This window comes from Phoxinus phoxinus, assembly GCF_949152265.1.
Source record: "Phoxinus phoxinus genome assembly, chromosome: 20".
NCBI classification, from domain to species: domain Eukaryota; kingdom Metazoa; phylum Chordata; class Actinopteri; order Cypriniformes; family Leuciscidae; genus Phoxinus; species Phoxinus phoxinus.
Window position 1 is genome coordinate 21,129,017 of NC_136895.1, and position 26,835 is coordinate 21,155,851.

Genomic DNA, 26,835 nt, shown 5'->3' on the forward strand with positions numbered 1-26,835 from the left:
AAAGTGATGTCTGCCCTGTTTTTACTAGAACATCAGAATTCAGAAGTTGCATCGATTCAGTCACCCTTTGTCTCAAACTGACACATGAAAATTATTTCCAGCATTGGCCAGGGTTGAATTTTTGCACTTCTGTTGTAAGAGTAAAACAAAAAGTAGATAACTACACTGAAGTTACTTAAGGATAAATGTGTAAAATCAAAACAAACAAAAAACTGATAATTCTGAGCAGATCAGAGCTGTATTTTGCTGGCACAAAAACAGAAGGAACCGAATTTTCATGTCAATAGAATGAATCGGACATTTCATTATAGGATTAACATATTCGCTAGAACGTATTAGTAATTTCATTAGAAATATATTACATTTTAGTAGAATAGTCTGAGGGCAATATGAGCAAAGCTAAGAAACTTCTGGCCCTTTGTGAAAATTGTTTAGCTATAAGAGTGAAGAGACTATTTAAATAATGGTATAAACTAATTGGCAGTGTTCCACCATTAAAAAGAAGCCAAGAAGGTTAATAAATAATTTTAGAAAGAGATTGGAGATGAGCCAAAAAAAGGGATTTTTTTTTTTGGATGTCCTAATTTCGACATTTGTCTTATGTGGCGGAAATGGGCTTTCATAGCAACTCCTACAGTGTGAAATGTGTCGCTACTTAGAAAGTAGTTTGTAGATGTAATATCTCCCACCAGCCTTAGTTACATCAGCAGAAGGATAGGAAATGCTATGAAAACCAGCAGAAATAGTATGAAAGACAACTTTTGTATTGTTATTATACTACACGCTTGCTGAATCATGCGCAATATGACAATGTTCAGGTATTTAAGTCGGTTTAAATCTTTATTTTGTGTGTGTGTGTGTGTGTGTTTAATAGGCCATGTGTACGTACGATGCTGGAAAGGTGAACTGTGTTTGTGTGGAAGGATGGACCGGTGATGGGAGTTTGTGTGTGGAGATCAATAACTGCCTGCTGGAGAGTCGTGGTGGATGTCATGAAAGTGCAGACTGCTCCCCGACTGCGCCAGGACAGGTAATGATCCTGACACCATAACCTGGATTAGTAAATAACCTGTGAGGATACAGTTAAATATATCAATTGTCTCTCCTACATAATATTGAGATTAAATGGAGCTCTAATTGAAAGTATTTTGCATCTACGTGTCTTCTCTAGTACTTCAATCAGTCTCTAGTCCGGGTCAGTTTGCCCAGAACACATTTTTGAGATGTTAGAAATACAGGTTATCCTTAGATGTTTTTTTCTTGGAAGTTTTCTTGAAATGTTCAATGGGTCATGAACATTTCAACAGTCTTGGAATGTGTGTACGAAATTTCTATAGCGATTAGGACGTTAGAGGGTCAATTTGACATGCAAATGTTTGACAAACTGTTTTGTCAGTTACTCAACTACCCTCTGAGGATATTTAGATTTACATTTTTTGCATTTGGCAGTTCGAAGAAATATAATTGTGTTGTAAATTTGGCTGGGAATCGAACCCATGCTTTACTTTTTAAGCTTCAGAAAAGCCCACAAAAATGTATAATATAATTTATAATATTCACACTTTGTGAAAAAAAGTTCTTATGTTAACTTTTTTGTAATGTTTAAGAAGTATTGATGTTAGAATTTTACTATTTTTACCTGACATTTTTTTTTTTTTTCATAGTGTAATTTTTTGTGAATTGTATTCAATCCAATTAGGGTCAATTTGACCTGGAACAACAATCGTACCCATAAATTTAACATAATGCAAGGGCTAGACATCTCAACAATGTTTCAAATGCCAAAGTCTGCAATCAAGTCAGAGATCTCAACATGAACTCATCTATTTCTCATCAAATTCTTTGAATTTTAAATGCTCTGAGCTGCTATCCACAATTATTTTATAGCTCTGTACTCCTTATTGTTTGACAACTATTGTCTGACTTATGCAAGTTTGCAATTCTCCAAAGGAACTTTAAGAAATTAATACCAGAAAAAATGACCATTGCGCACCCAGACCTGAGTTTTGCTTAACTTATTTTTCTTTTCAGAGTGAATGTAGCTGCAAGAAAGGCTACATGGGAGATGGCATCGTCTGTAAAATCGTCAACCCCTGTTTGTCAGATAACGGAGGCTGCCATTCTCTGGTGTGTATTTCATCCTTGCAGAGTTATGTACAACATAATAAACTTTCAAAATGAGGATAAATGTAAGGCTAAAACTCCTTTATGCTAGTATGTAATGTTGCGTAACTGCCCCATAATGTTTCCAGGCCACATGTAAATTGAAGAGTCCTGGAACACGTGAATGCACATGCCCAAGCGAATACGAAGGTGACGGACTCACGTGTTATGGAAACATACTTATGGTAAGATGACGCATTCATTTAATCACAAGGTTTTAAATCGGCTGTCAACATCATGGACACACACAAATACATAAACACAATGGACATATTCACAATAGATCTGTTCCTAATAACTGATTTGGATCAAAATGTCTTAAGTTATTAATTTTTTTGGTAACAATTTATTTTACAGTATTCTTACATGTACTCACCGTAGTAATAACAGTAAATTATGCAGAATTACATGCAACTAAACCTCAACTCAACCCTAATACTACCCTAACCCTATAGTAAACATGTTGTTAAGTAATATTACTCAGTACTTAAATATATAATTACACTGTAACAAAGACTAAAATAAAGTGTAACCCATTTTTTTGGTTAACCCATGTTTTTTTTTCAGGAGCTAGATGGAAATTCTGTGTTTTATCATTTCAATCGCTTCCTTCAAGTAAGTAGATCTTTACCCGAGTAAATTGTCAATGAGTCTGTTTACAAAAAATTATAGTGACATGATTGAAAGAGAAAAAGGATTATTTATTACACAAATATTATTCTTCAACATTTTTGTGTTTATCTGCAGAGGCACAAAGTGATTGAGAGTGACAGCAGGGTCACGGCTTTGGTTCCATCTAAAGTTGCTTTCAAGAACCTCAGCGATTCAGAGGAGTCCTTTTGGTTTGATTATTACAGGCTGCCTCACCTTCTACAGTACGTGTTTGGATTGACATTGAGAACGGATTTATGAGGTTTGCAGAAGAGAATAAATACCATGAGATAATTGTCTATGTGCGATTTCTGTCTAGAGTTCATTTTTTAGAGGGGATCTACACCTCGGAAGACTTACTGCAGCAAGTTGGTAAAACAGTCCAGACTATATGGAAGACTAAATGGGAGGTGCAAAGCAACGGCAGGGTAACTGTCACACAAACGCCACCCCTCGGATTAATTACAGCCTTAAATTGGTCATCTTTCACTGACCTGTTCACCCTTGTGTCCCTAGGAGCTCATGATCGGCAATGCTACCATTCTTGTCCCAGACCTCAAGGCAATAAATGGGTGCATTCACATTATTGACACGGTAATTAAACTTTGCAAAGATGGTGTCTGGTTTTTAAAATACCAAACCAAAAGAAAAAGAAATGGGATTTCCCTATGGACTTACATGAAAGGAGGGACCCAAGATATATCTAGAGATCAGAATAACTGCATAGCAACACCCTAGCAATGGGCTAAAAACATGTAGAACACATTAGCTACTGCATAGCAATGCCCTAGCAACTACTGTACCTAAATCACCCTAGCAACAACATAGCAATCCCTTAAACACACTCAAAACACCTTAGCAACTGCATAGAATTAACCTGAAAACATTTAGAACACCTTATCAACTGCATAGCAACACCCTAGCAACATCAAAGCAACACCCTACATTTTTTTAGAACACCTTAACAGAACCTTGGCAAACTAGCTTTGTGGTGCCAAATTTTTTACCAGGATCACTCAGATTTTCTTCTAAAATAGGCCCTATTATTCACAAATCTCTTTTTCACGCAAGGTTCTTCGACCCGCACTATCTGATCTTCCTCCACCACCTCCCACTTTGATGAAGTTCCTAAACAACACGCCAGCATTCAGCCTTTTCAGGCAGGCGGCACTGGTGAGTTTCTGCCATTTACCCAGAGATACAACTTACTCTATATTTTCAAAAAGAGTAACATAATAACTGAATACTGATTTTGTTACATAAGCATAGTTGTTTCTACTTTTTTAGCTTTACGACTTGGAAAACAGTATCCCAACTAGAGATTACACCATTTTTATCCCGTATGACAGTGCCATACAAGAGTACCTGAATAAAACAAACACTACACAACTGGTGAGTTAAACTTTTTGAAACAATGTTTGATCATAACAGTCATAATGTTGACAAAATTGTCTCTTTTCAACAGAGCAAAGACATTGTAAGATATCATGTAATTATAAGCGAGCAACTCTTTCCTGAACACTTGGGCGATGGACTCTTCAAAAACACGTTTTTGGGAAATGGCACTCAGATCATGTTTTATGTGGACACTGAAAATCAGGTACTGCACAACTGGCAACAACTCATGTCCTATACAGTGCTTAGATGAAAATAGTTGTGATTAACTATTCCTAAACTCCAGACGATGGCCAATGACGTTCCCATAAACGGAAGCTTTATTGAGACGAGGCATGGCACAGTGTTCGGGATCCCACGTGTCTTAGACCTTCACAAGAACCACTGCAGTAATGACGTGATTTTAAAAATTTCTGTAAGTTTCTGTTGGTACTTCTGAGGTTACTTTCTCGAAGTGGCGTAACGAACAAAGTTAAGGAACGTTTGCTTTCTTTGCAGGGCCGCTGTGGAGATTGTAATGCTTCACCAAAATGCCTCTTTGATGCCAAACCTGTAAGATGGGTTCATTGTTGTTTTAGTTTGTTCTTAACTTTCATGTTATTCATAATGGTAAAAGTAAAGGGACGTTTATGATTCGTTCTTCTCATCGTTTCTTCAGATACAGCCAAAGTACCCTCAAAATATGAAGTCAAACTGTAAATACAGGACAAGAGTTCGAAGAAAGAGAATAATGGTGCCGGGCTGTCACATTGAGTGTTTGAGAACAACAAAGGTACTTCATTTTCTAAGGTCAGAAGCTTACTGAACAAGTATGCAAACTCAGACATCACTGATTGTGGTGCACAGCCTATCTACTTGAAGGCACTTATACTTGAGTTTACGCTACAGATCCATTGATTTCAATGAGGACGGTGCAAGGATTAGTTCACCCAAAAATGACAATTCTGTCATCATTTACCCCCCAAACCCATAAGACTTTGGTTCATCTCCGAAACACAAGTTAAGATATTTTTAATGAAATCTGAGAGGTTTCTGTAAATAAAAGTCTTGATTAAATCTGTTCATCATATAAAGCAAATGTATCTCCTCATAAGACTTGAATGAAAGTGCTTGATTCATTTGGATTTGTTTTACGATGACTTTGACATTTTTAGATCTTCTAAGTTTTGGTTACCTGGACTTTCAATGGAGGGACAGAAACATTGTAGATTTCATTAAAAATGTAATCATTTGTGTTTTGAAGTTGAGTCTTATAAGTTTGGAATGACATCAGGGCGAATGATGACAAAATAATTTTTTTAAGACAGTTTAACAAACTTTAACTGACTTCAAACTGTTGCTTTGTCTTGACATTCATTGACCTGAAAGAAAAAAACTAACCATAGAAGAAGAGTTTATAATAGTCTCTTCTACAGCGCCCACTTGTGGCAACACTGAATATGCAAGCTATACTTCTGTTTGGACACATTTCGGAACAATACAATGTGTTAAATCAAGATTACGGAGCTAGAAATGCTTTTTGGACCGGAGTATTGTGTGCTGGACTGGTCGGGTTTACACCTTTAAATTCAGATTCAAAGATGATTCAGATTCAGACCTCATAATAACTTTTCTTTCCAGGACCACTCCTGCTGTCCAGGATACTTCGGGCATGATTGCTCCAAATGTCCTGGGACTGTGGATAACTGGTGCTCCAACAATGGTCAATGCCAGGACGGGCTGTCCGGCAGTGGGAAGTGTCTCTGTAAAGAGGGCTTCCATGGAACGAGCTGTGAGATGTGTGAACCTGGGAGATACGGAAAAGACTGCAAGTCTGGTAACATCTATGAGCAATTTTCCATTCTACGATATTGGCATTCTGTTAGTGTTGTTCAAAATGTTTTGAACAAACCCTTGTAAAGCAATGTTTTTTGTTCGGCAGAATGTCACTGTGAACATGGCAAATGTTTGGACGGTATGGAAGGAAATGGGCAATGCATTTGTTTCAAAGGTTGGAAGGGAGTGAATTGCTCTGTTGGTCAGTATTAAGGTCAAATGGCAACATTTTGTGTCAGATTGCATGTTTCTTACCTTAATGCACTTGACGTCATAAAAATGTGTATTTTGCAGCGGTAGTTGATGATGCCTGTGGTGGAGTTTGTGATGTCAATGCTAAGTAAGTATGTAAAATATACCTATAAGGCACTTTATATTTCTAACACATTCATCAGTGTTTATGGTAAAATATTATTCTGCCAGCTGTATCTCAGGAGATTCAGGGACTCCTCCAACTTGTTCCTGCACCGCTGGTTATAAGGGTAACGGGACTTTTTGCAAAGGTTTGTCTGTTTCATTGCTAAATTTGTCATTGAAGTTTTTGTTTCTCAGTGACAGTGAAATCAATATTCACCCTGTTTACTTTCTTAATACACATTCCTGGTCTTATTGTAAATGCTTTGCATACGCCTTCCACAGAATTTTACCCATGTGCCACAGAAAATGGAGGGTGTTCCACAAATGCACACTGCACAAAAACATCGCCCGGTGAAAGGAGCTGTACATGTAAAGCCGGCTTCGTTGGTGATGGGGTTGTGTGTCTCGGTAAAAGAGTGATTCACTTTCTTTAATATCCAAATGGGTAGCATGGATCCAATGAAATTTGTGTTTTAGATTTGATGTGTGCATCAATGCATCTGTGCAACATTTTTATTTTTGTTTAGCATTTAAAACTTTTCTGATTCCTATAGTGTTGTTGTTGTTGTGCAGAGGGTTAGACCCGTTATGTGCTTAAGGTGTGCCTCAGGGCTCTGTATTGGGCTCAATTATCAGTTTTGCATTGTCTGCAAGTATTTACTTTTTTAAACTTGTGTAATTGTGTTTTCACTACAGAAATGGACGCCTGCTTAGTGGACAATGGAGGATGTGACAAAAATGCTTTATGCATGAAAATTGGACCAAACAGGGTTTGTGTCACCAATTTTAGTTAATGCCTAACAACAAGTATTAACGTTAAGAAGTAAACATTAAAATATTGTGCATTACATTTGTTACAGGTTGCATGTGCATGCAAGCCTGGTTTTACTTCCCTTGGTCATAGATGTTTGGCAGTTAATCCTTGTCGGAAGGTAACAGATTTCAAAGACAGTATTATGGCAAAATATTTTAATAAGGTATATATACACCTATATATCTCTAAGGTATTTTTGTATGCAATCATTTTTATTTTGTTTTATTACAGAATAATGGCGACTGCAGTATTAATGCTCTTTGCAGATACATCGGTGATGGGGAACGCAATTGCACATGCTATTTTGGCTACATAGGAGATGGTTTTAAGTGTGCAGGGACTGTCAGTAGAGTTAGTATCATTTAAGATGAATTTTAGGTTAAATATAATGATTGACCAAACATGATAAACAACAACTTCTGCTTTTAAAATGAATCTCTGAATTTATTGCAGGAGCTTCTTCGCATTCCTGAGGCAGCATGGTTGCGAAGAAGTTTTGGTGTAAGTGCATGTTTAAACTAGCTAATTTCTTTATTTATTTGATATATTTTTACAATAATAATGTGAAATATGTGTATTTTATAGGCAACGAGAGTCCGAGATTTGTACAGTCAAGGACCTTTCACTCTGTTTGCTCCTCATGCAGATTATGTCACTAATGTTTCGGTATGCTGCACTCCCACAATCTGCATCACACAATAATATTATAACATTATAAGTCAGTTCATCTCCTGTGCTAAGAATTTTGCTTACCTAATCTGAGACTTTTTAATATATCGGTATTGATTGGATAGTAAAAAAGTAGGCGTTACATAATAAATGTTGTTTTTCGAAGTTGTGTTAAAAGTTAAATGCATGCAAGATTGCGAAGGCACTTTTTTTCTTTTGAAATAGTGTACACCATTGTACATTTGCACAAATCAAAAAGGATTAACCTCTTTTCTGTTGTTATTTCATATAATTTCTTGTCATGACAGAATCCACAGGTTGAAGCATGGATGAATTCAAGTCACACGTCAGACCTGCTGCGTTACCACATTGTCAGTTGTGAAAAATTGCGTGAATCAGACCTCAAATCTGTTAAAGAAGTTGTCACCAGTAGCGGATATAAATTACGCTTCAGCGTCAGAGATGTGAGTACCTGAAGTTTCAAACACTCTATATTTTCAATATTTAATTTTTCTCTGAATTAAGGTTGGAAATTAACAGTGGCTTAGGGAAAAAATGCCACAAAAATGTCTTCCAAATTCACAAAACACAATTTCACCTTTGAAAATAATTAGGCATCATTAAGAAAACGGCAAATGCCATGTTTGTAGTGTAAAGATGACTTTTGTGGAGGTTGATCAAATTTGATTGGCAACAGCCTATAGTATTCTGATTGATTATTTGAAATTAATACATCTAATAATTTTACATATAAAAGACAACACAGATTAATTTAATTAGGTGATTATAACAATTTCCCCTACAGAGGTGAAAAAATGTCTCTGCAAATCATTTCCCCTTATCTTAACCATATGCCTTTGTCTCTCAGGGTGTTGTGTACATCAATGACAATACAAAGATCATCACCAGTGACGTTGAATGCTCCAACGGAGTCATACATTTTATAGACAAGGTCCTCTTTCCGTACGAACTAACGGGCAAGGCAGATATCAACATTACTGTATGTAACTCAACTAATGGCTAAGTATAAAATATTTAATAAAAATATCATTCCACAAAGTGAAACTCAATTTATGTTGCAGTTGAGCATTACAGCAGCTGCTGAACAATATGGCTTCAAAGTCTTCAGCAAGCTCCTGCAGGTAATATTTTTGCTGTAGATTCAGATTTTTTGGTTATCAATCCAGATGCATTATTCTTACAAACGTCTTCCAAAAACGTCATGCCTGTCATGTCTTCATCTAAACAGGATGCGGATTTGATGCATGTGGTGCAACATCAACCCTTTTACCCATTCACCATGTTCTGGCCAACGGATGACGTTTTTAACAGACTCCCCGAGGATAGAAAGACATGGCTGTACAGTGAAGACCATCGTGATAAACTACAAGCCTACCTCAAAGCTCACATAGTCCGCGACCAGAGGGTAAATGAGACTCAAACCTAAATGAATTTTATAAAAAAAACATTTAATGAAATCAAGTTATATATCAAAGTACCATGGTTACCATTTGATAGCGTCACTGTACCATGGTACTGCCATAGTACTTTCTTTTAAGGGTCACACAACTGTTTTGGTTGTATGTTTTCAGGTAGTTGCTGTTGCTCTTACTGCTGAGAAAAGCATGGAAACATTGATCGGATCAGAGCTCACCTTTAGATGCAACAAAGATTTAACTGTAAGTATTTAGATGAGGAATAATGAGCAAAGAATTCGTTATATCCTTCTTGTTTGTAAAAATGTTAATGATTTATTTATTATTTTTATATTGATGTTTAGATTTGCAATAAGCTTTTTTTCAACATTTAATCTCTAGAATGAATATTTGTAGAAATAAATGGTTTTATAGTGATTTATTTTATTTAAAAAAAACATTTTCAACATTATTCTCTGAGTGATTGTGGAACTAAATATTTGAAAATGTATATTAATAAATATTCGTCTTTTTAAAGTAATTACAAAATTTACCTGGAATTGTTTCTGGAATGAGCGTTTGTGGAACAAAATATTTATTATTAGAAATATTAGTACATATTTTTATCTTTTAAATTTCTCTTTGTCGAACATTTAAAACTTGACATAAGCCAATTTACGTAGCACATCCTGATAAAAAAAAAAGTCTGAAATATGAGATTGGAAACTACATCCATTGTGAATTAATTTGAAGTGTTTCATTCATTGGCGTTTTATTGTTAGACATTTGAATGTAAATGTGCTCACGTCTCATTTTCAGGGCGACATCCTAATCAATGGAAACAATGCCAGAATCGTAGCGCGAAACATGCAGTTCAGTTCAGGAATCGCTCATGGGATTGATCAGCTTCTGGAGCCGCCGAGCATTGGCGCTCGCTGCGATGACTTCACAAACATAGAGATAAAGGTACAAAACTTGTTGTTGATTTGAGACTAAGATAATGTTTATGCTCTTAGATATTTAAGTGAGATTATTTATATCACCAAAAATGGCACAAAATAAAAAGTAAAGCACAATTGGAAAAAAGCTACTATCTGATACAACAAACTTGCTTTAAAGTAGGGCTGTAAACGATTAATCGCGTTTAATCGAATCCAAAAGAAAAGTTTGTGTTTACATAATATATGTGTGTGTATTGTGTATAATTATTTTGTATATATAAATACACACACATGTTTTTATATGATTTATATTATATATAAATAGAACTATTTTATATATAAATAACACATTTTTCTAATGCATGTGTGTGTATTTATATATACAAAATAATTATACACAATACACACACATATATTATGTAAACACAAACTTTTATTTTGGATTCGATTAATCGTGATTAATCGTTTACAGCCCTACTTCAAAGTGATTTGAACATTAAAACACATGGGCCATCCTAACGTTGTTATAACATTGTTTGTTTTCAGGGACTTTGCGGTTCTTGCGGTGTGCAACCCCGTTGTCCCATCGGATCAGAGGACACAGTGAGTGTATCTCATCATTTCTTGTTGATTTGTGGTTCTGCTGCGTTATACATAACTTCAGCAGTCAGCACTTTATTGACTTACTTTTTGTTATTTTTTGGTTTTGTTGCATTTACAAAACTTTAGCAGTCAACACTTTATTGACTTAATTTTTGTTATTTTTTCTGTCCTGTTGCTTTTGCAAAACTTAAACAGTCAGCACTTTATTGACCTACTTTTTGTTCTTTTTTGGTTTAATGATGTTTTATTTACTTTTTTATATTTTTTGGTTTGGTTGCATTAACAAAACTTCAGCAGTCAGCACTATATTGACTTATGCTTATACAAAGTAGCATGCATTGATCCAGACTGATCTCTTCTTACAGAACAGAACTAGCATATGTAGACGACCCTATTCACCTTACATGTACAGACGGCCCAGTTATTACGGTTTGTACTCGTACGGTTACGGATACAACTCCTACAGAGATTGGCTTGGCTGTAATCGGATATGTACGAAAATTACGTGGGATGCAAAGTGCTGTAAAAACCACTTCGGAAGAGACTGTCAAGGTAAGAATTGAACAAATGTTGCATGAAATGATGCAGCCAGTAGGTGTAAAACTTTGTGTTGGTTTGTGGTTTAGTGTGTCCCGGTGGTCTCGAGGCGCCGTGTGGAGAGCATGGAGACTGCGATGACGGGCGCACCGGCACAGGAACGTGTAAATGTCACGTAGGATTTGTTGGCACAGGCTGTGAGCTGTGTGAAAAGAATCACTTTGGGCCGAACTGCACAGGTAACCCATTAAGCCTTGTTTTTAAAACCAACTATTCCTAAACAGTTCAATTCCTTATGCAATATGCACAAGCATTAGTGAAGACTAAGTGAACAGGCAAATCAGACAACCGAACTGTAAGAATAATTACGCAGAGTACTACTAGAGGGTCCAAAATTAACAGAACTGTAGGTAGAAATTGGCTTTTGGAAGGAGATAAAATTGAGCTATTGACAAGTTGGCTGGTACCTTTTTGATTGAAATTATTGTCAGTTTTCAAACATTTTGAATAGTTTTTGTACTTTGTTATATTTTTTGCATTAATCTCACAAAAAATATAGGGGTCAGGGTTAGGGTTAGGGTGAGGTGAAGCATAAAGAGGTTTATGCTTTAGAGAAGAAAATTTTAGAATTTTCCAAAAAGGTAAGAAAAATAAACGTACATTTTCTAAACTCACGAGGTACTGGAGACTGATGACTTTTTTATATTGAAATGTATTTTTAGAGTTGTACTACTCTACTTTGTGTTAACAGCTATAGTTCATAATTTATAATTTTTTTCTCACAGCATGTAACTGCACCAGCAATGGCAAGTGTGATGACGGTCTGGATGGTGATGGCAATTGTTTCTGTCAAGAGGGGTGGACTGGTAAATCCTGTGAATCAAAAATCGGTAAGAGCAGGCTTCACATGGAAAACTGTATTGGATTATTAAGATATGTTTGGGGTTAAATAAGAGATCAAATCTGGGTAGATTACCACAGAAAATGTTTTTGACTTGTTCAACACTGAAAATAAATAAATTGTTGACAGATATCAACATGGTGCCCCTAAAGGGAGCCCCTAAAAGGGACATGGTGGAGGAAAAAAATATGAGATGGGTTGAAAAATTTCAATGTTTTGCTTTTTCTTACAAATGTTATGCATTCCCTTGAGAAACTTTGTGTTCGCTAGCAAAATATTTGCATTCCCCCAAGAGACTTTGCATTCGCAAGCAAAATGTTTGCGTTCCCCCTACAAACTTTGTGTTTGCTTTCCCCATCTCATATTTTTTTCCATCACCATGTCACTTTATGTGCTTCATACAATTACACACTTACAATGGAAGTCTATTCTGCAAACAAAAAATATTCAATATTTTAGGTACTTAAAGTATTTTGACCCAGACAAATTTACTTTTATAAAATTATAATACATTTTGACTATATTAAATGAAACCAGATTTTGTGATGTTTATACTAAAAAACTAGAAAATAAACACATTTCTGAATAGGAATAGGAATCTCGCTAGAGAGGTAATCTACTTCGAGTGAAACTAAAACAAGCCAATGCACATTGGCGTGCAATCATTTGCATCAGCTGTTCAGCCTCGCAGCGTGGGTATATAACGAGCAGCTGGTGGTGCCAAGCCTGAAAAAGCCAGATGTGGCGTCTCCGTTCCCTCCCTCAGGGAACGAGGGTTACCATATGTAACCGAGACTTTCCTCTTCGGTCGGTCAGTCGACACCACGTCGAGACCGACGAATAGGAATCCATACCAAAGGCCCACAGCTGCTGCACCCGCTCCAGCACCCTGTGTACGCCTCTACACCTTCTTTTCTGGAAGGACGATAGGAGAGGGCTTACACAGAGTGTATCTGTCACCGTTGTTCCATGATACCCATACAGTGAGATTATTGGATAATACTGGGAAAGCGTGCCCGATCTGAGGGAGGGGAACGATGCGGAAGCCACATTCTTCAAAGGAGTTATGTGGGGATACACATATGGACTAACCTGAGGGTTGTATTGCATTTGAGTAGTGGGTGACTTAGCCCAAGGGAAAGACACGGCTTCCGTTAGGAGCAGCCATGGAGAATACACACATATGGGATCCCCGTAGGGTCACACATATTGGACCCAGCCTAGATCCGGTTCTCAAGGATTCAGTGGATAAAGGCCTGGCACCGGACGCTCCGCCATTTCCTGGCCGAGAGTGTTTGGAGGACTCGACAGGTTTTTCACTCCGGAGCAATAAGGGTGCACAGTAGGGTGCAGCAAGCCAACAGAGCGGGGCCTCTCAGTGCTTCTACCCGTTTAGGGTGAGAACTCGGGAGGAGACCAGCTCTAGGAGACCAGGCAGGGACTGTCACGAGGGGCATGAGTTCTGGGAACCAAGTCCGGGTGGGCCAATAGGGAGCCACCAGAAGGACCTGCTCCTCATCCTCTCTGACGTTGCATAGGGTCTATGCAAGTAGGCTCACTGGGGGAAACACATATTTGCGGTGGCCCCGGGGCCAGCTGTGTGCCAGTGCATCCGTGCCGAGTGTTCCCTCGGTCGGAGTAAAACAGCTGGCAGTGGGAGGTCTCTGAAGAGGCAAACAGGTCTACCTGAGCCTCCCTGAAGTCTCTCCAGATCAACTGAACCGCCTGTGGGTGGAGTCACCATTCTCCCAGAAGCAAAGCTCATGATAGCTCGTGAACAAAGGATTTTCCACCCAGCCCTCTTCAGGGAGAGGGAGCGATGCGGTCACAGTCTCCTGGAGAGCAGTCCCTTCCATCACTGGGTCGCCCGTCCTAGGGCCACTTGCCTCTGGCTTTGCCGCCCTTCTTGGCTGGGGTCTGAACGGGCAGGGCGGCCTGCCTGCGCCTGGGCCCCAACGCTGTTTAGGTGGAGGCTGCTGCGGAAGCCCCTGGCGAATAGCAGACTGAGGGGCCGCGGGCGGTGTAGAGGCAGCAGCTGACCACAGCTGGATGTGTTTAATGGCCTCTGTCTGCTTTTGTACAGCCGAGAACTGCTGGGCGAAGTTCTCTAACTGTGTCGCCGAAGAGGCCGGTCTGGGACATGGGGGAGTTAAGGAACTTGAGTTTGTCTGTCTCCCTCATGTCAGCCAGACACAGCCAGAGATGGCGCTCCTGGACATCGCACGACCCACAGAGCGCGCGGTCACCTTCGTCACACGAAGCGCGAGGTCCGTCGTGAAACGAAGTTCCTGGAGAACATGACCACCCTCTTGCAGGTCCTTCTGTGCCTTGGCCTGATGGACCTGCAGCAACGCCATAGCGTGCATGGCAGAGGCGGCTTCCCCACAGTCCTTGTAAGCCTTGTCAGTTAGTCCCGACGAGTACTTAAAGGCCCGGTAAGGGAGACACGGTTCTCCGCGCCAAGTGGAGTTAGGGCACAGTTGCATAGCAACGGCCCGCTCCACTGGTGGCATTCGCGTGTACCCCTTAGCCGCCCCACTATCAAGGGTGGTGAGGGAGGAGGAGCCACCGGGACAGTTTCTGGCAGTAAAAGGTGCTGTCCACGTCCCTGTGAGCTCCTCATGCACCTCCGGTAAGAAAGGCCTTGAGGGCTCGGGACACGGTAGAGGGTTCCACACGAGCACGATCCTGTTGGCGGACTGGGAAAGCATGGCCAACATCTATGGGTCCAACTCGGGCACCACTGGCACACCCGAAGGAGGCAGCGGCGCCGAGTCATCGTCCGCGGAGAGGTCTGACCCACCCTCCGATGCAGCGTTCGACATCTGATCATTGTGGGGGGCACCAAAGGAAACGACTGGTACACATCTCGAGGATGGCCCAGCACGTTCGGTTGGTAGCTCAACTGGCTGCGGAGCGTGAGAGGGATGAGGGTTCCTAGGGGTTGGTTTCCCGAAGGAAGCGCACTCACCGTGATCCTCAGGTCTCCCACACTGCTGCCCGAAGCAACCCTCTGAGGAGGATTGGATCGAGGCAGAGGCACGGGGACTCCGCCCCTTTCCAGGAACGAGAGTCTCGACTGCAGCTCTGCAATGGTCATCTTCCCACAGTGGGTACATGACTCATCCACAAAAGCTGCCTCAGCGTGTTCAATGCCCAGACACACGAGGCAGCGATTGTGACCATCCCGTGTCACCAGGTAAGTGCTTGGCTCCGAAGCAAAAAGCTGAAGTGCAATCACCACTCGTTGCTCGTTATAGCTGCTCATTATATACCCGTGCTGCGAGGCCGAACAGCTGATGCAAATGATTGCACGCCAATGTGCATTGGCTTGTTTTAGTTTCACTCGAAGTAGATTACCTCTCTAGCGAGATTCCTATTCGTCGGTCTTGATGTGGCGTCGACTGTCCAACCGAAGAGGAACAAGACAAAATCCTGATTTAGATTTTTTTTTTTTTTGCAGTGATTTTTTGCAGCAATTCATAAATTGAAATGTACATTTTCTGGTTTTCTATCAAGTTTATTTTTATTTTTTTTAAAGCATTTTTAACCAACACTCTCTTTTACCTGTTATTTAACAGAAGTCAAGCCGGTCTGCTCTCCCGCATGTGATCTCAACGCAGTATGCCTCCCTAATAATCAGTGCGAATGTGTACCGCCCTATGGAGGAGATGGCATCAACTGCACAGGTGGGTTTTGAATCACATCTGTTGTATTAAGAACAAGAACGATAACTATAAAAACAATATCATTCTGTTTATTCTAAGCGCGTGCTCCAGTTATGTTGTCTGCCGCTTTAAATGCCAATGCTCTTCAAAGTATTATGGACTCTGCTATTCTTTTATATTTAAAACAATATCTTTATCATTATTTTTATAGTTAACGTCCTTGGTGTGAACGGGTCTTTGGACTAACTGACTGTAAGATGTCTATTCTGAATTCACATGTCCTATTGTCATAAACTCACTTAAGATATAAAGTCTTAAGTCTTGTTTTATGAAAAAAAGATATAAAAATGTTCCTTTATTTCCTTTCCATCATTTTCCTTCTCAAGTAAATGTATCTTGATTTGAGAATTTTCAGGTATTTGTAATGGAAAACAAGAAGTGTACACATTCGTAGTCGTATTGTGGATGCTTCCCAATGGTTAAAATAAAATTTGATCCTACATTTTGACTTTTTTTTTTTAGCTCCGGATTTTTGCAGTGAATATAACGGAGGCTGCCACGAAGAAGCAGACTGTTTGCAGACCGGTATCAACGTTAACTGTTCCTGTCAGACTGGATACTCTGGAGACGGACACATCTGCGTGCCCATCAACCGATGTGTAGAGGAGGCCAACGGTGGCTGCAGCGATTTCGCAGAATGCATTTTCACCGGACCTGTACGTGGAACTTTCGCTTTTCATTGTTGTTATTTGGTAAAAGGTGTTAAAGTTAAACGGAATGTGTAACATTTACCTTGTGGCAGAACGAGAGGCGCTGCGAATGTCTCGCGGGGTACGTGGGAAACGGAATCCAGTGTTTGGAGAAAGTGGTGCCCCCTGTTGACCGCTGTCTGGAGGACAACGGTGACTGCGACCCCAAAGCGATGTGCAAAGACCTTCATTTCCACAGTACGATTTTAAAAAATAAATAAAAAAATGTTTACAAGAAAACAAGTATTTAAGGCAAGACACAATGTTTGGTGTATGTAAGTTGCTGAGGTGGAGATTTCTGACTCGCGGCTTTTAAAGATGTGTATTGTAATTGAAATCTACAGACACAAGTAGATAAAGTGTAATAAATGTTTTAATTCCACTTATCTGAAAATTGTCCAAATAGCCCAAAATCTCAAAATTGACCAGTGCATGAAACAATGCTTTTTCCTGTAGTGTCTTACCTTAGAAACAAAGGCTTTCGTTCTTCGTTTCAGCAAAAACTGCAGGTGTTTTCCACCTGCGCTCTTCTGAGGGGAAGTATAAACTGGATTTCATCCGAGCACAGGAAGCTTGTAAGGCTGAGGGAGCCACTCTTGCTACGTTCTCGCAGCTGTCTGATGCGCAACAGGTGACATTTGACCCCGACTTAAGACTGCACACATCCTGCATTTACGGTGTCGTAACAGCAACAGCTTTTGAGCTTAAGGTGCCAAAAAATATCGCTGCCAAAAAAGGTCTATTGTCAATGTATGAATCAAGGCTCACACATCAATGTCACTTTCAAACCGAGCAGCTTTCTGTTGGCTGGTGCGGTGACTTCACATGACCAACTTGAATATAAGCGAAAACTGCATGGGGAACCATTTCGTCCTCCTGCGAAACTCCTGAACACACAGATTCCTATTGAAATTGAATTTCGCTCGTGTAATTTCGCCAAGCTACGGTAAATGTGATGCAGCTTTACACAGCTTTATCCAAAACGTCTTGGATGATGTTTTTCTTCATCACTAGTCAATTGATTTTCAAAATAAATCTCATAAAATCTCAACTGTTAGTTTATTATAAAATAAAGCTTTTTTTTGTACTTTCCATTAATCAAAGATCAATGGAAAATGCATCACATTCAAACATTGATAATGATTGATAATGACAAATGTTTCTTGAGCCCCAAATCATATTAGTATGATTTCTGAAGGATCCTGTGACAGTGAAAACTGGAGTAATGGCTGGATAATTTCCATTATAAAATCAAGCTTTTCTTATTGTTCCAGTTGGGAATGCATCTATGTGTGGCAGGATGGATTGACGGGAAGAAAGTGGGCTATCCGATCCGGTTTCCCTCTGCTAAATGTGGAGACAATCATGTCGGTATTGTGTTGTACAAAGAGCCAGTCAACGCCAGTTGGCCGTACGATGCGTACTGCTACAGGATGAAGGGTCAGGAAATGCTTCTAATTTAAAATGTAATTTAACATTTTATACGATCTAAACAGTCTTGATGTGAAATGACGGCCATTTTTCTCTTATTCAGAGGTGTCTTGTGAATGTGGACCTGGATACGTTGGAAACGGAGAATTCTGTAATGGAGACTTGGCCTCGGTTGTTGCCTCCACTTCCAATTTTTCAGTGTTTTACACAGTAAGTGACCTCAAACTACAGAAACCAATGTCGCGTTTACAATGTTTACAGTAAACTTGTACTGTGCATTACCGTAAACTCAAGTATTTATACTACTGTTCAAAAGTTTAGGGTTTTCTGACTGAAATTTGTACATTTATTCAGCAAGGACGCATTCAATTGTACATTTATTCAGCAAGGACGCATTAAATTTATCAAAAGAGATGGTAAAGACATTAAGAATATTATAAAAGTTGATATATTTCAAATATATTATGTTATTTGGAACTTTGTTCATCAAAGAATATTGGAAAAAAAGTATCATGGTTTTCACAAAAATGATGCAGCAGCACATCTGTTTTCAACATTTATAATAATAAGAAATGTTTTTGAGCATCAAATCGGCATATTAGAATGATTTCTGAAGGATCATGTGACACTGAAGACTGGAGTAATGATGCTGAAAATACAGCTTTCATCACAGGAATAATATTTTACTGTAATTTGTATCAAATAAATGCAAACTTGGTGAGCATAAAACATAAAAAAATATTACTGACCCCAAAATTCAGAAACATGTTCCTGGTTCCTTGTTCCTTATAACATATAATTTTAATTAAATCTGTTGATTAATTACCCAATGTCAAGAAAATTAAAAGGAGGGAAATAAAGAGCTCAAATTAGTCAGAGGAATTTGATCAAATAGGATGAATGTTTTTGGAATCCAGCGAACAAAACATCACAGAATTCATTGAATCCATTGCTAAAACTTAGAGATGTTTGTGCTGTTGTTTCCCTTCCAAAATAATGCCACTTCCTGGAGGATGATGTCATCAAGGAACTGGCTTTTCTAATTAAAAGCAAAAGACTAACAGGATGGAAAGCGGAAAACATTTTTTTATTTTTTATAATTTTGGTTAAAAAAAAGGAAAAATTAAGCTGTGAAAAACAACTTCGATCGAATCGATTTTTTTGTCACTCAATTGCTGCCAATAGAAATTAAGTAATTTTTCGACAAGGAACATTCCTGTAATTTCATAACAATGGAGTCATGTTTCCTGTCGGTTTCCTTCTACAGACTTTACTGAAGTACGCCGAGGATGGAGAGGAGGGCAAGAACCTGCTGAAGTCCTTGTCCGACACATCATTAAACATTACAGTTTTTGTACCTCATAACGGCGGTTTCTCTGCAAACAAGGTGATTATTTATATAAGCTAAAAAGAATTCTCATAAGAACATTTTTAAGTGTGGATGAGTCAGAGAAAACTAAGAGGGAGAAAACGAACAAAGAAAGGAGGAACCATTTGGATACACTCTTTCTCTGCTGGCCTTGATTCAGCTTGTGTCCTCTTTCAGACTTTATCATGGAGGGATTTGCAGTATCATATATCGAGCATCAATAGTCTTCACTACTACGAGGACATGAAGCACAACACTGTAATCCCGTCTCACCTGGGGTCCGACCTCATTGTAACGATTCCCTCCAATTCCACCAGTCAGGCTGAGGTAAACAAACCCACGCAGCTTTACACCGCTTAGGGATCACTTTCTAGACAATGTCAAGCAATCTGTATGTTTTATTGGTTTCCACAGAACTCTCAACCCCAAAAACTGGTGAATAAGAAGGTTATATTGGACTGGAACATTCCAGCCATCAATGGTCTGATCCATGTCATTGATGGGCCTTTGAGAGCTCCACCTGTTCCAGTAAGTGGCCACTTTTGTAGAGTACAATGGAGCATATTGGAGAACTGCTTTGCTTTATGGATGTACAGGCAGAATTCATTTAGAGGATCATGGAAAATTGCATTAACACCAATGGTTTAGATTGCAGCAGCAGTTATGTTTTGCACTTTTCATCAATCCACCCAAGTATCCATCCATCCACCCACCCATCCATCCATCCGTTCCTCTATTCATCCATCCATCCTGCCACCCATCCATCCGTCCGTTCCTCTATTCAATCCGTCCGTCCTTCTATTCATCCACCCACCCAGCCATCCATCCAGCCGCCCGTCCCTCTATCCATCCATCCATCCATCCATCCAGCCATCCACCGATCCAACCACCCACCCATCCATCCATCCATCCATCTATCCATCCATAACCCACCACCCACCCATCCTTCCTTCCTTCCATCCATCCATCCATCTATCCATCCATCCATCCATCCATCTGTCTGTCCGTTCGTCCATTCCTAAATGTTATCTCAAAATATCAAGTCAACATTCTGTTTGCCATAGTATTAGCAGTATACATTTACATTTCTGCATTTGGTGGACGCTTTTATCCAAAGAGACTTACATTGCATTTTCAAGGGACACGATTTTACATTCTTATCAGTTCTTGCTTTCCCTGGGAATTAAATCCATGACCTTGGCGTTGCAAACGCCAACGCTCTACTGTTTGAGCTACAGGAAAGATGGTTCTGCAATGGGTACTGTCTCTAGTAGTCATAGTAGTAGACAGCCATGCATAGCTTTGTCAAAATCTAGACCTCACAAATAAATTCTCAATCAATATTTTTTAATTATAAAAGTCGTTAATGGTGTTACATACAGTGGCATTTACAATCTAATTTTCAGGTGCCAGCAGTCCTTCCGATCTCACAGTCCAGCGGTGTCGCAGTGGCCACTGTGCTGATTGTCATCGCCATTGTTGGGATTGTCGCTGGGCTCGCATACTATGTTCTCAAGCACAAGAATGATGCCTTTCGCTTCCAGTACTTCAAGGTAAGTTGGCGTAATGGAGCTTCAGATATTTATCTTGACTTGATAAAGACACTTTAACGTTGTACAAACTTGACCTAAATGTCGGACTCTAATTCTATTCGTTTTCTAGCGACATAAAACTGTCTGTCTGTGTTCTATCTATCTATCTATCTATCTATCTATCTATCTATCTATCTATCTATCTATCTATCAGCATTGACACCTGTTGAGTAATAAAAATGACATCTCCGTGTTGCTTTCACAACATTTCAAATCCCTCAATTCTCATCATCTCTGAAAAGCAAAGCCAATGTTGATTCTGGTTGACGATAAATGAGTGTAATGTATTATTTATCGTTCAACAGAATGATGATGAAGACGGTGCTTCCACAAAAGGTGGTGGAAACCCTGCTTTAGTATCCATCCCAAACCCTTTATACAGCGGCTACAGGGCATTTGCAGAACCATTTGGGGTAAATATAAAAAAACTTATGTGCTTGTAATGTTAACAACTTGCAATTATTGACCATTTCTACTGGTCAAACACATTTGTAGATGAGTTATCCTTATCTATATTTGTTTGTTTCAGGAGTCAGCCGCTACAGACACACCCAACCTCCTCGACTAGCACAAACAGCAGCGTTTGGAGCAACCTCCTCTCCCTTTGTTTACCCGCTATCGGTCAACTACTACAGACTACCTGGCTGGAGGAAGTTGCCACAACACTTTTCTATATGGTTGAACCTAAAAATAAAAGACCCTAATTATGTCCTAGACAACATCAGCCTACCGTGGTGCTTTCAGTTCAATAAAGACATCTGTGAAAAACACTGGGTTCATTTGTTAGTTTACCTGTTGTTTTTGAGAGGGTTCTCTACTTGGTCAATCGTAAAGGAAATCAACTGTCCAGGGACTAAAACCTGGGGTCTCATTAATGTCTCCAACTACAATGCACAATCCCAAAGGTCTTGTTGACATAATAGAAGGGTATTTTTGTCTTGTTCAGTCATATTGCAGACAACTGAAGCATAACGCAGGAGGGAGAAGAGTGAAAATTCCCCAGAGGAAAACGACCACCTGTTCATACTACTTGATGGGAAGACAACATCCCTTATTTATGCCTGCATTGGATTGGAAAGGTTTTGATTTTAGAGTGGGATTTCAGGTTTTTTAATGGCAAAACAAGTTAAAATGTTCAGCGTTTTGAACTTAGATAAGTGTACATTTTGGGCTTTAATTGAATTCAAATTTTATGTTGCGGTTTTGGCAGATGCTAGAAAGCAACGACGAATCACAACCGAGTGTGTATTTGAATTTAAGAAAGTAGACCAATCTCTATTTTTTATTTATTTTATTTTTACGTATAACAGTCTCAAAATAAATAATGCACTTAGACAAAAATGACGTACAAAATATAGTTTAAAACGGGTGTGCATGTTAAGCAGTTCAAGCTGAATTAATCCTAATTTTAAACAAAAAATACATAGTGTTTGATTAATTGCAAGGATAATATGTTTGATTAATATCAATGCAGCACTGCCTTGCAAATACTGAAGTAATCATTTGGTACATCAATCATTGGCAGTAAGTGTGTTAGGCCTCAGACAGGAAGCTATTTTTGGCAAGCAAAAACAGACCTAACAGCTATATACAGTTTTGAACGGACTGTGGTGATAAACAACTTCAAAAAGATCATACAACAGTGACTATTCTGAGGTAAATTTTCTTTACTAATTTCTGTGATTTGGGAAATATCCCGAGGGCTTTAGGACCCAGGGGCTAATGAGGACTGCAGTGTATTCATAGCTGGGCTTTTCCTCCACCATTCTTCCAGTTCCACTCATTTCCCATCCCCCCATTTTCATCGCGCTCTTCCGCAACAAAGCAGCGACACCCATCCCCACTCTAGACAGAGAGGCTTCTGGGTCACACACAAATCTGTCATGTCACACCTTTCATTGTGTTTGCTTTGAAATGTATGAAAGGAGGAGACTTTAACGTAGTCAAGGTGGCATGTGGTGTTTGTCTGTGAAAGCTAACACATTTTAAAGTAAACGTGGAGAGGTGGCCAGGTAGTGGAGAAGAAATGCAGCTTGCTGGAACTAACTTTGAGTAAGATAAATCAAAATACAGAAACCTGTTGTTCAGCGAGCAAATATCAACAAAATGGCAAAAGAAGAGTTATATAGAGGTCCGAGCACCACATTGAGCAAAGAAGTTTTAAAAATCCTACTCGCATCTACAAAATCATGCAAATGACGATCAGTATTGTTTTCAAAACAACATAAAATAATTTTCGGTTACACTTTATTTTAAGGTGTCATTGTTACAGTGTAATTATATATTGAAGTACTGAGTACTATTAAGCAACTATATGTACTTACTATAGGGTTAGGGTAGGATTAGGATTTGATTGAGGGTTAATTGCATGTAATAATGCATAATTTACTGTTATTACTATGGCAAGTACATGTCACATATGCAACAAGGACACTGTAAAATAAAGTGTTACAGAATTTTCTGTAAATAGCTAAACTGCATTTGTTGTTACATTGTCTAACCGTTCTTACGTTTTGCCATCAGTTTCTATGAATGTGGCCAGAATTGGCTGTCCACCAAAACCACATGCCCAGAACAGACATCCCTGGGGCCTTCGGGAGCCACCAAGAGAGGCGTACATCAGCTCCAAAGAAGTTGCACTCCTTTCAATAATTCAGCAATCTGTAGTTATGTCATGCCAAACAGAGTTCCTCAAATGCCAAGTAAATAATGTGGCAATGAGACCAGAAGTTTAGGATTGGCCTTGTGTTGGTTTGGTGGATTTGGTTCAGTCCCTACGAATTTATTGTGTGAGTGTTGAACTGTTATTTTTAGAGCTTCAAGGATGAGGTGTTTAAACCCAGGATTTTTATTATTATTATCTGTCTAGCCCAAAACACATCTTTGAGTCCAAACAATAAGTCCTTGAGACAGAAAACTCGTAGCACACCAAGTGGGAATGCAAGTGCTTATAGATACATTTTTTTTTTAGCAAAACCTACTTCTGTGAAAAAATCGCAATTATTTTTCCGAAACCAGTTAACCCTTTATATTGGCGCCGGCCCGCCGGCGGGCCCGCGGCCATTATATATTTTAAACAGTAATATCCTATACTAAACCTAGACCAATCTTGACAAACTATATGTCATTTGAAAGCTTAAAATCTCTAGTTTTCATTTGTGGTGACTGATTTTTAAAATACATTACAGAGGAGCCGTAATTTATCAATTTGCAACAAGAATATTTTCATACTCCTAAGGCGTGTTCAGACCTTTATTTTGAAATAGTGATGAACATGAAAAATCATGAAAGAATGGTAGAAACCTCAGTTTATTTTCATGCCAAGAGTTCAAAAGATAGCATCCATTCAATTGTTTTAGAAAAAAAGGTCTGAAAATGTTTTAAATATAAATAAAAAAATTATAGATTTACCATTTGTGATTCACCATTCGTGGCAGCGAGCTATAATGCACATACGTGTTCTTTTTGTGTTTCTTAGAGGTTGAATTCATTTAAAAATCTGCCAAACTTCCAACACTACTTCTGAATAGGATTTCTACTTCATAAATTGTATGAAAATTGTAAAAATAATGGTTCAGATCCCTCAAACAACATATGGAAATGGAGGCGCCCTTATATGGGCAGTAATGTCAACTAGTGAAAAAGTTTGGTACTGCGCCCAAACAAAATCTCACTGAAAGCTTATTTTTTGAGATATCAACCTAAAATTTTAAACACAACTTGTTCAGATTTTTGCCTTTGATTTTTTTGCATTTTTAGAGTCCTCCAGGTTTTGAAAATATATATTTTATATAAAATATGAATAATTAAATTTTTAACGTTGTACATTTTCATAAACTCAAACTTCTATAACTTTTTTTCTGTTTAACTTTCTTAATTTATTTCTCTTCTACAAAAATCTGCCAAATGTCTTTTTAAAAACAAGACCAATCTTACATCTATACTCCAAAGCATTCTTGAATTACAACCATTTAAGTTCGGAATGTGCATTTTCATGTATATTCAAAAAAAGGGGGGCGCTTGATAAGGAGTTAAGCACAAACCCTGCCCCACAACCAATTCAAAAGATTTAATTGGTCAATTCAATCAGTAAACCTCTAACCTAAACCCAAACGTTAACCCTAATACAGCATTGGTACACCTCCTGATATATCTATCAGCTATCGCATTACTGTGCTGATCCATCCATTAAGACTGAACTTTTATTGACGGGCGATTGCTTGATCGAGTTTACCAATGAAATCCGCTGTGGAGTGAGGTTCTCGCTTAACTGGTTTGGGAAAATAGTCGTCTAACGCTAGTTTCCCGATTGGAATGACACCAGAGCAGGAAGATTGAACCGGACTACAAATAAGTAGAGGGTATGGCTACTATTATGGCTGAAACTTAAATGGAATGAGTTATTTTCATAAGCTTTGGTACACCCAAGAAAGTTCCAGTTTCTTGGTTTCAGAGGCCTGGATAAAATGAGCCAAAAACATTCTATCAAAGTGAGACGCTATCATGCGTTTCATGCACAGTCTGTAAGTAGATATACAGCTCTGGAAAAAATGAGACCACTGCAAAATTTTCTCTGGATTTACTATTCATATGTTTGAGTAAAATTAACATTTTTGTTTTATTATAGAAACTACTGACAACATTTGTTCCAAAGTTGAAATACATTTTTTGTCATTTGGAGCTTTTTTTTTTGCAGAAAACAACAAAAATGTCATGTTTTCAGACCTCGAATTGCAAAGAAAACAACACAATACTAACGTTTTCAATTAGGAAGAGTTCAGAAATCAAAATTTGGTGGAATAACACTGATTTCCAATCACAGCTTTCATGCGTCTTGGCATGCTCTCTATCAGTCGGTCACATTGCTGTTGGGCGACTTTATGCCACTCCTGGCACAAAAATCCAAGCAGCTCGGCTTTGTTTGATAGCTTGGACCTCGATCCCTCTTCAGTGGGGTTCAGGTCTGGAGTTTGGGCCGGCCATGACAGGGTTTTGACCTGGTGGTTCTCCATCCACACCTTGATCGGCCTATGTGGCATGGAGCATAGTGAAACTTGGTAGAGAACTGGTGATGATCTGGGGGTTTTCAGTAAGGCTGGAATCGGGCAGATCCGTCTTTGTGAAGGATGTATGACTCGAGCCACATAAAAGGTTATCCTGAAAGAAAAATGACTTCCTTCTGCTGTGACAATGTTCCCCAACTCGAAGGATTCGTTTTCCCCACAGGATAAAGCTCTAATCCACACAGCCAGGTCAATCAAGATGTGGATGGAGGTCCACCAGATCAAGACCCTGTCATGGCCAGCCCAAACTCCAGACCAGGGGTCTCATTTATAAAACTGTGCGTAGGATCCTTACTGAAAGCATACGTGCGCCGAAAGCGTCTGGTAAAAAATATTCATACTTATAAAACCGTGCGTACCAATTCAAACTCAAAATTCCCTCAAACTCAAAATTCAAACCAATTCAATACTCAAAATTCCCTTTATAAACCCGTCAGCAGAAGATTGTGCGCACATGCGTCTCCTTTTAAATCTCTCAAGATCTCAGCAGAAGAGGATTAAACAACTCTATAAACAGCATTACCAACTTCACTTATTACTAACCAGATTTACTTTATTCCTGTCTCTAATATTTTATCTGACCAAAAGTGATTATTTTATTAATAGATTTTATCCAACAATATTTTCTTGCAATAGATCAGACATTCTGAATTTAATTTGTTTAATACATTAAGAAAAAAAAAAATTCTAATTCAGCATATG

At 38.8% G+C, this 26,835-nt stretch overlaps 1 protein-coding gene across 2 annotated transcripts in view; it reads left to right on the forward strand.

The window, feature by feature from the left end:
• The window catches only part of stab1 (stabilin 1), a 36,722-nt gene extending 14,889 nt beyond the window's left edge, over positions 1 to 21,833 (forward strand). For both annotated transcript variants that reach the window (XM_079592210.1, XM_079592209.1), the window contains exons 25-69: positions 875 to 1,030; positions 2,032 to 2,127; positions 2,253 to 2,348; positions 2,731 to 2,778; positions 2,911 to 3,038; positions 3,134 to 3,242; positions 3,331 to 3,408; positions 3,886 to 3,987; positions 4,102 to 4,206; positions 4,280 to 4,414; positions 4,496 to 4,624; positions 4,708 to 4,761; positions 4,868 to 4,981; positions 5,830 to 6,025; positions 6,131 to 6,226; positions 6,319 to 6,364; positions 6,448 to 6,527; positions 6,664 to 6,789; positions 7,078 to 7,151; positions 7,242 to 7,313; positions 7,427 to 7,546; positions 7,649 to 7,696; positions 7,781 to 7,861; positions 8,173 to 8,328; positions 8,733 to 8,864; positions 8,947 to 9,006; positions 9,114 to 9,290; positions 9,457 to 9,543; positions 10,099 to 10,245; positions 10,767 to 10,823; positions 11,189 to 11,375; positions 11,450 to 11,599; positions 12,146 to 12,250; positions 15,843 to 15,950; positions 16,452 to 16,645; positions 16,732 to 16,876; positions 17,176 to 17,309; positions 17,953 to 18,118; positions 18,213 to 18,319; positions 19,377 to 19,496; positions 19,656 to 19,805; positions 19,893 to 20,006; positions 20,885 to 21,031; positions 21,376 to 21,483; positions 21,600 to 21,833. In XM_079592210.1, the coding sequence (XP_079448336.1) occupies positions 875 to 1,030; positions 2,032 to 2,127; positions 2,253 to 2,348; positions 2,731 to 2,778; positions 2,911 to 3,038; positions 3,134 to 3,242; positions 3,331 to 3,408; positions 3,886 to 3,987; positions 4,102 to 4,206; positions 4,280 to 4,414; positions 4,496 to 4,624; positions 4,708 to 4,761; positions 4,868 to 4,981; positions 5,830 to 6,025; positions 6,131 to 6,226; positions 6,319 to 6,364; positions 6,448 to 6,527; positions 6,664 to 6,789; positions 7,078 to 7,151; positions 7,242 to 7,313; positions 7,427 to 7,546; positions 7,649 to 7,696; positions 7,781 to 7,861; positions 8,173 to 8,328; positions 8,733 to 8,864; positions 8,947 to 9,006; positions 9,114 to 9,290; positions 9,457 to 9,543; positions 10,099 to 10,245; positions 10,767 to 10,823; positions 11,189 to 11,375; positions 11,450 to 11,599; positions 12,146 to 12,250; positions 15,843 to 15,950; positions 16,452 to 16,645; positions 16,732 to 16,876; positions 17,176 to 17,309; positions 17,953 to 18,118; positions 18,213 to 18,319; positions 19,377 to 19,496; positions 19,656 to 19,805; positions 19,893 to 20,006; positions 20,885 to 21,031; positions 21,376 to 21,483; positions 21,600 to 21,638 (5,079 nt within the window). In that variant the 3' untranslated portion in view covers positions 21,639 to 21,833. The remainder of the gene's footprint in view (positions 1 to 874; positions 1,031 to 2,031; positions 2,128 to 2,252; positions 2,349 to 2,730; positions 2,779 to 2,910; positions 3,039 to 3,133; positions 3,243 to 3,330; positions 3,409 to 3,885; positions 3,988 to 4,101; positions 4,207 to 4,279; positions 4,415 to 4,495; positions 4,625 to 4,707; positions 4,762 to 4,867; positions 4,982 to 5,829; positions 6,026 to 6,130; positions 6,227 to 6,318; positions 6,365 to 6,447; positions 6,528 to 6,663; positions 6,790 to 7,077; positions 7,152 to 7,241; positions 7,314 to 7,426; positions 7,547 to 7,648; positions 7,697 to 7,780; positions 7,862 to 8,172; positions 8,329 to 8,732; positions 8,865 to 8,946; positions 9,007 to 9,113; positions 9,291 to 9,456; positions 9,544 to 10,098; positions 10,246 to 10,766; positions 10,824 to 11,188; positions 11,376 to 11,449; positions 11,600 to 12,145; positions 12,251 to 15,842; positions 15,951 to 16,451; positions 16,646 to 16,731; positions 16,877 to 17,175; positions 17,310 to 17,952; positions 18,119 to 18,212; positions 18,320 to 19,376; positions 19,497 to 19,655; positions 19,806 to 19,892; positions 20,007 to 20,884; positions 21,032 to 21,375; positions 21,484 to 21,599) is intronic.
• Positions 21,834 to 26,835: the final 5,002 nt, after the last annotated feature.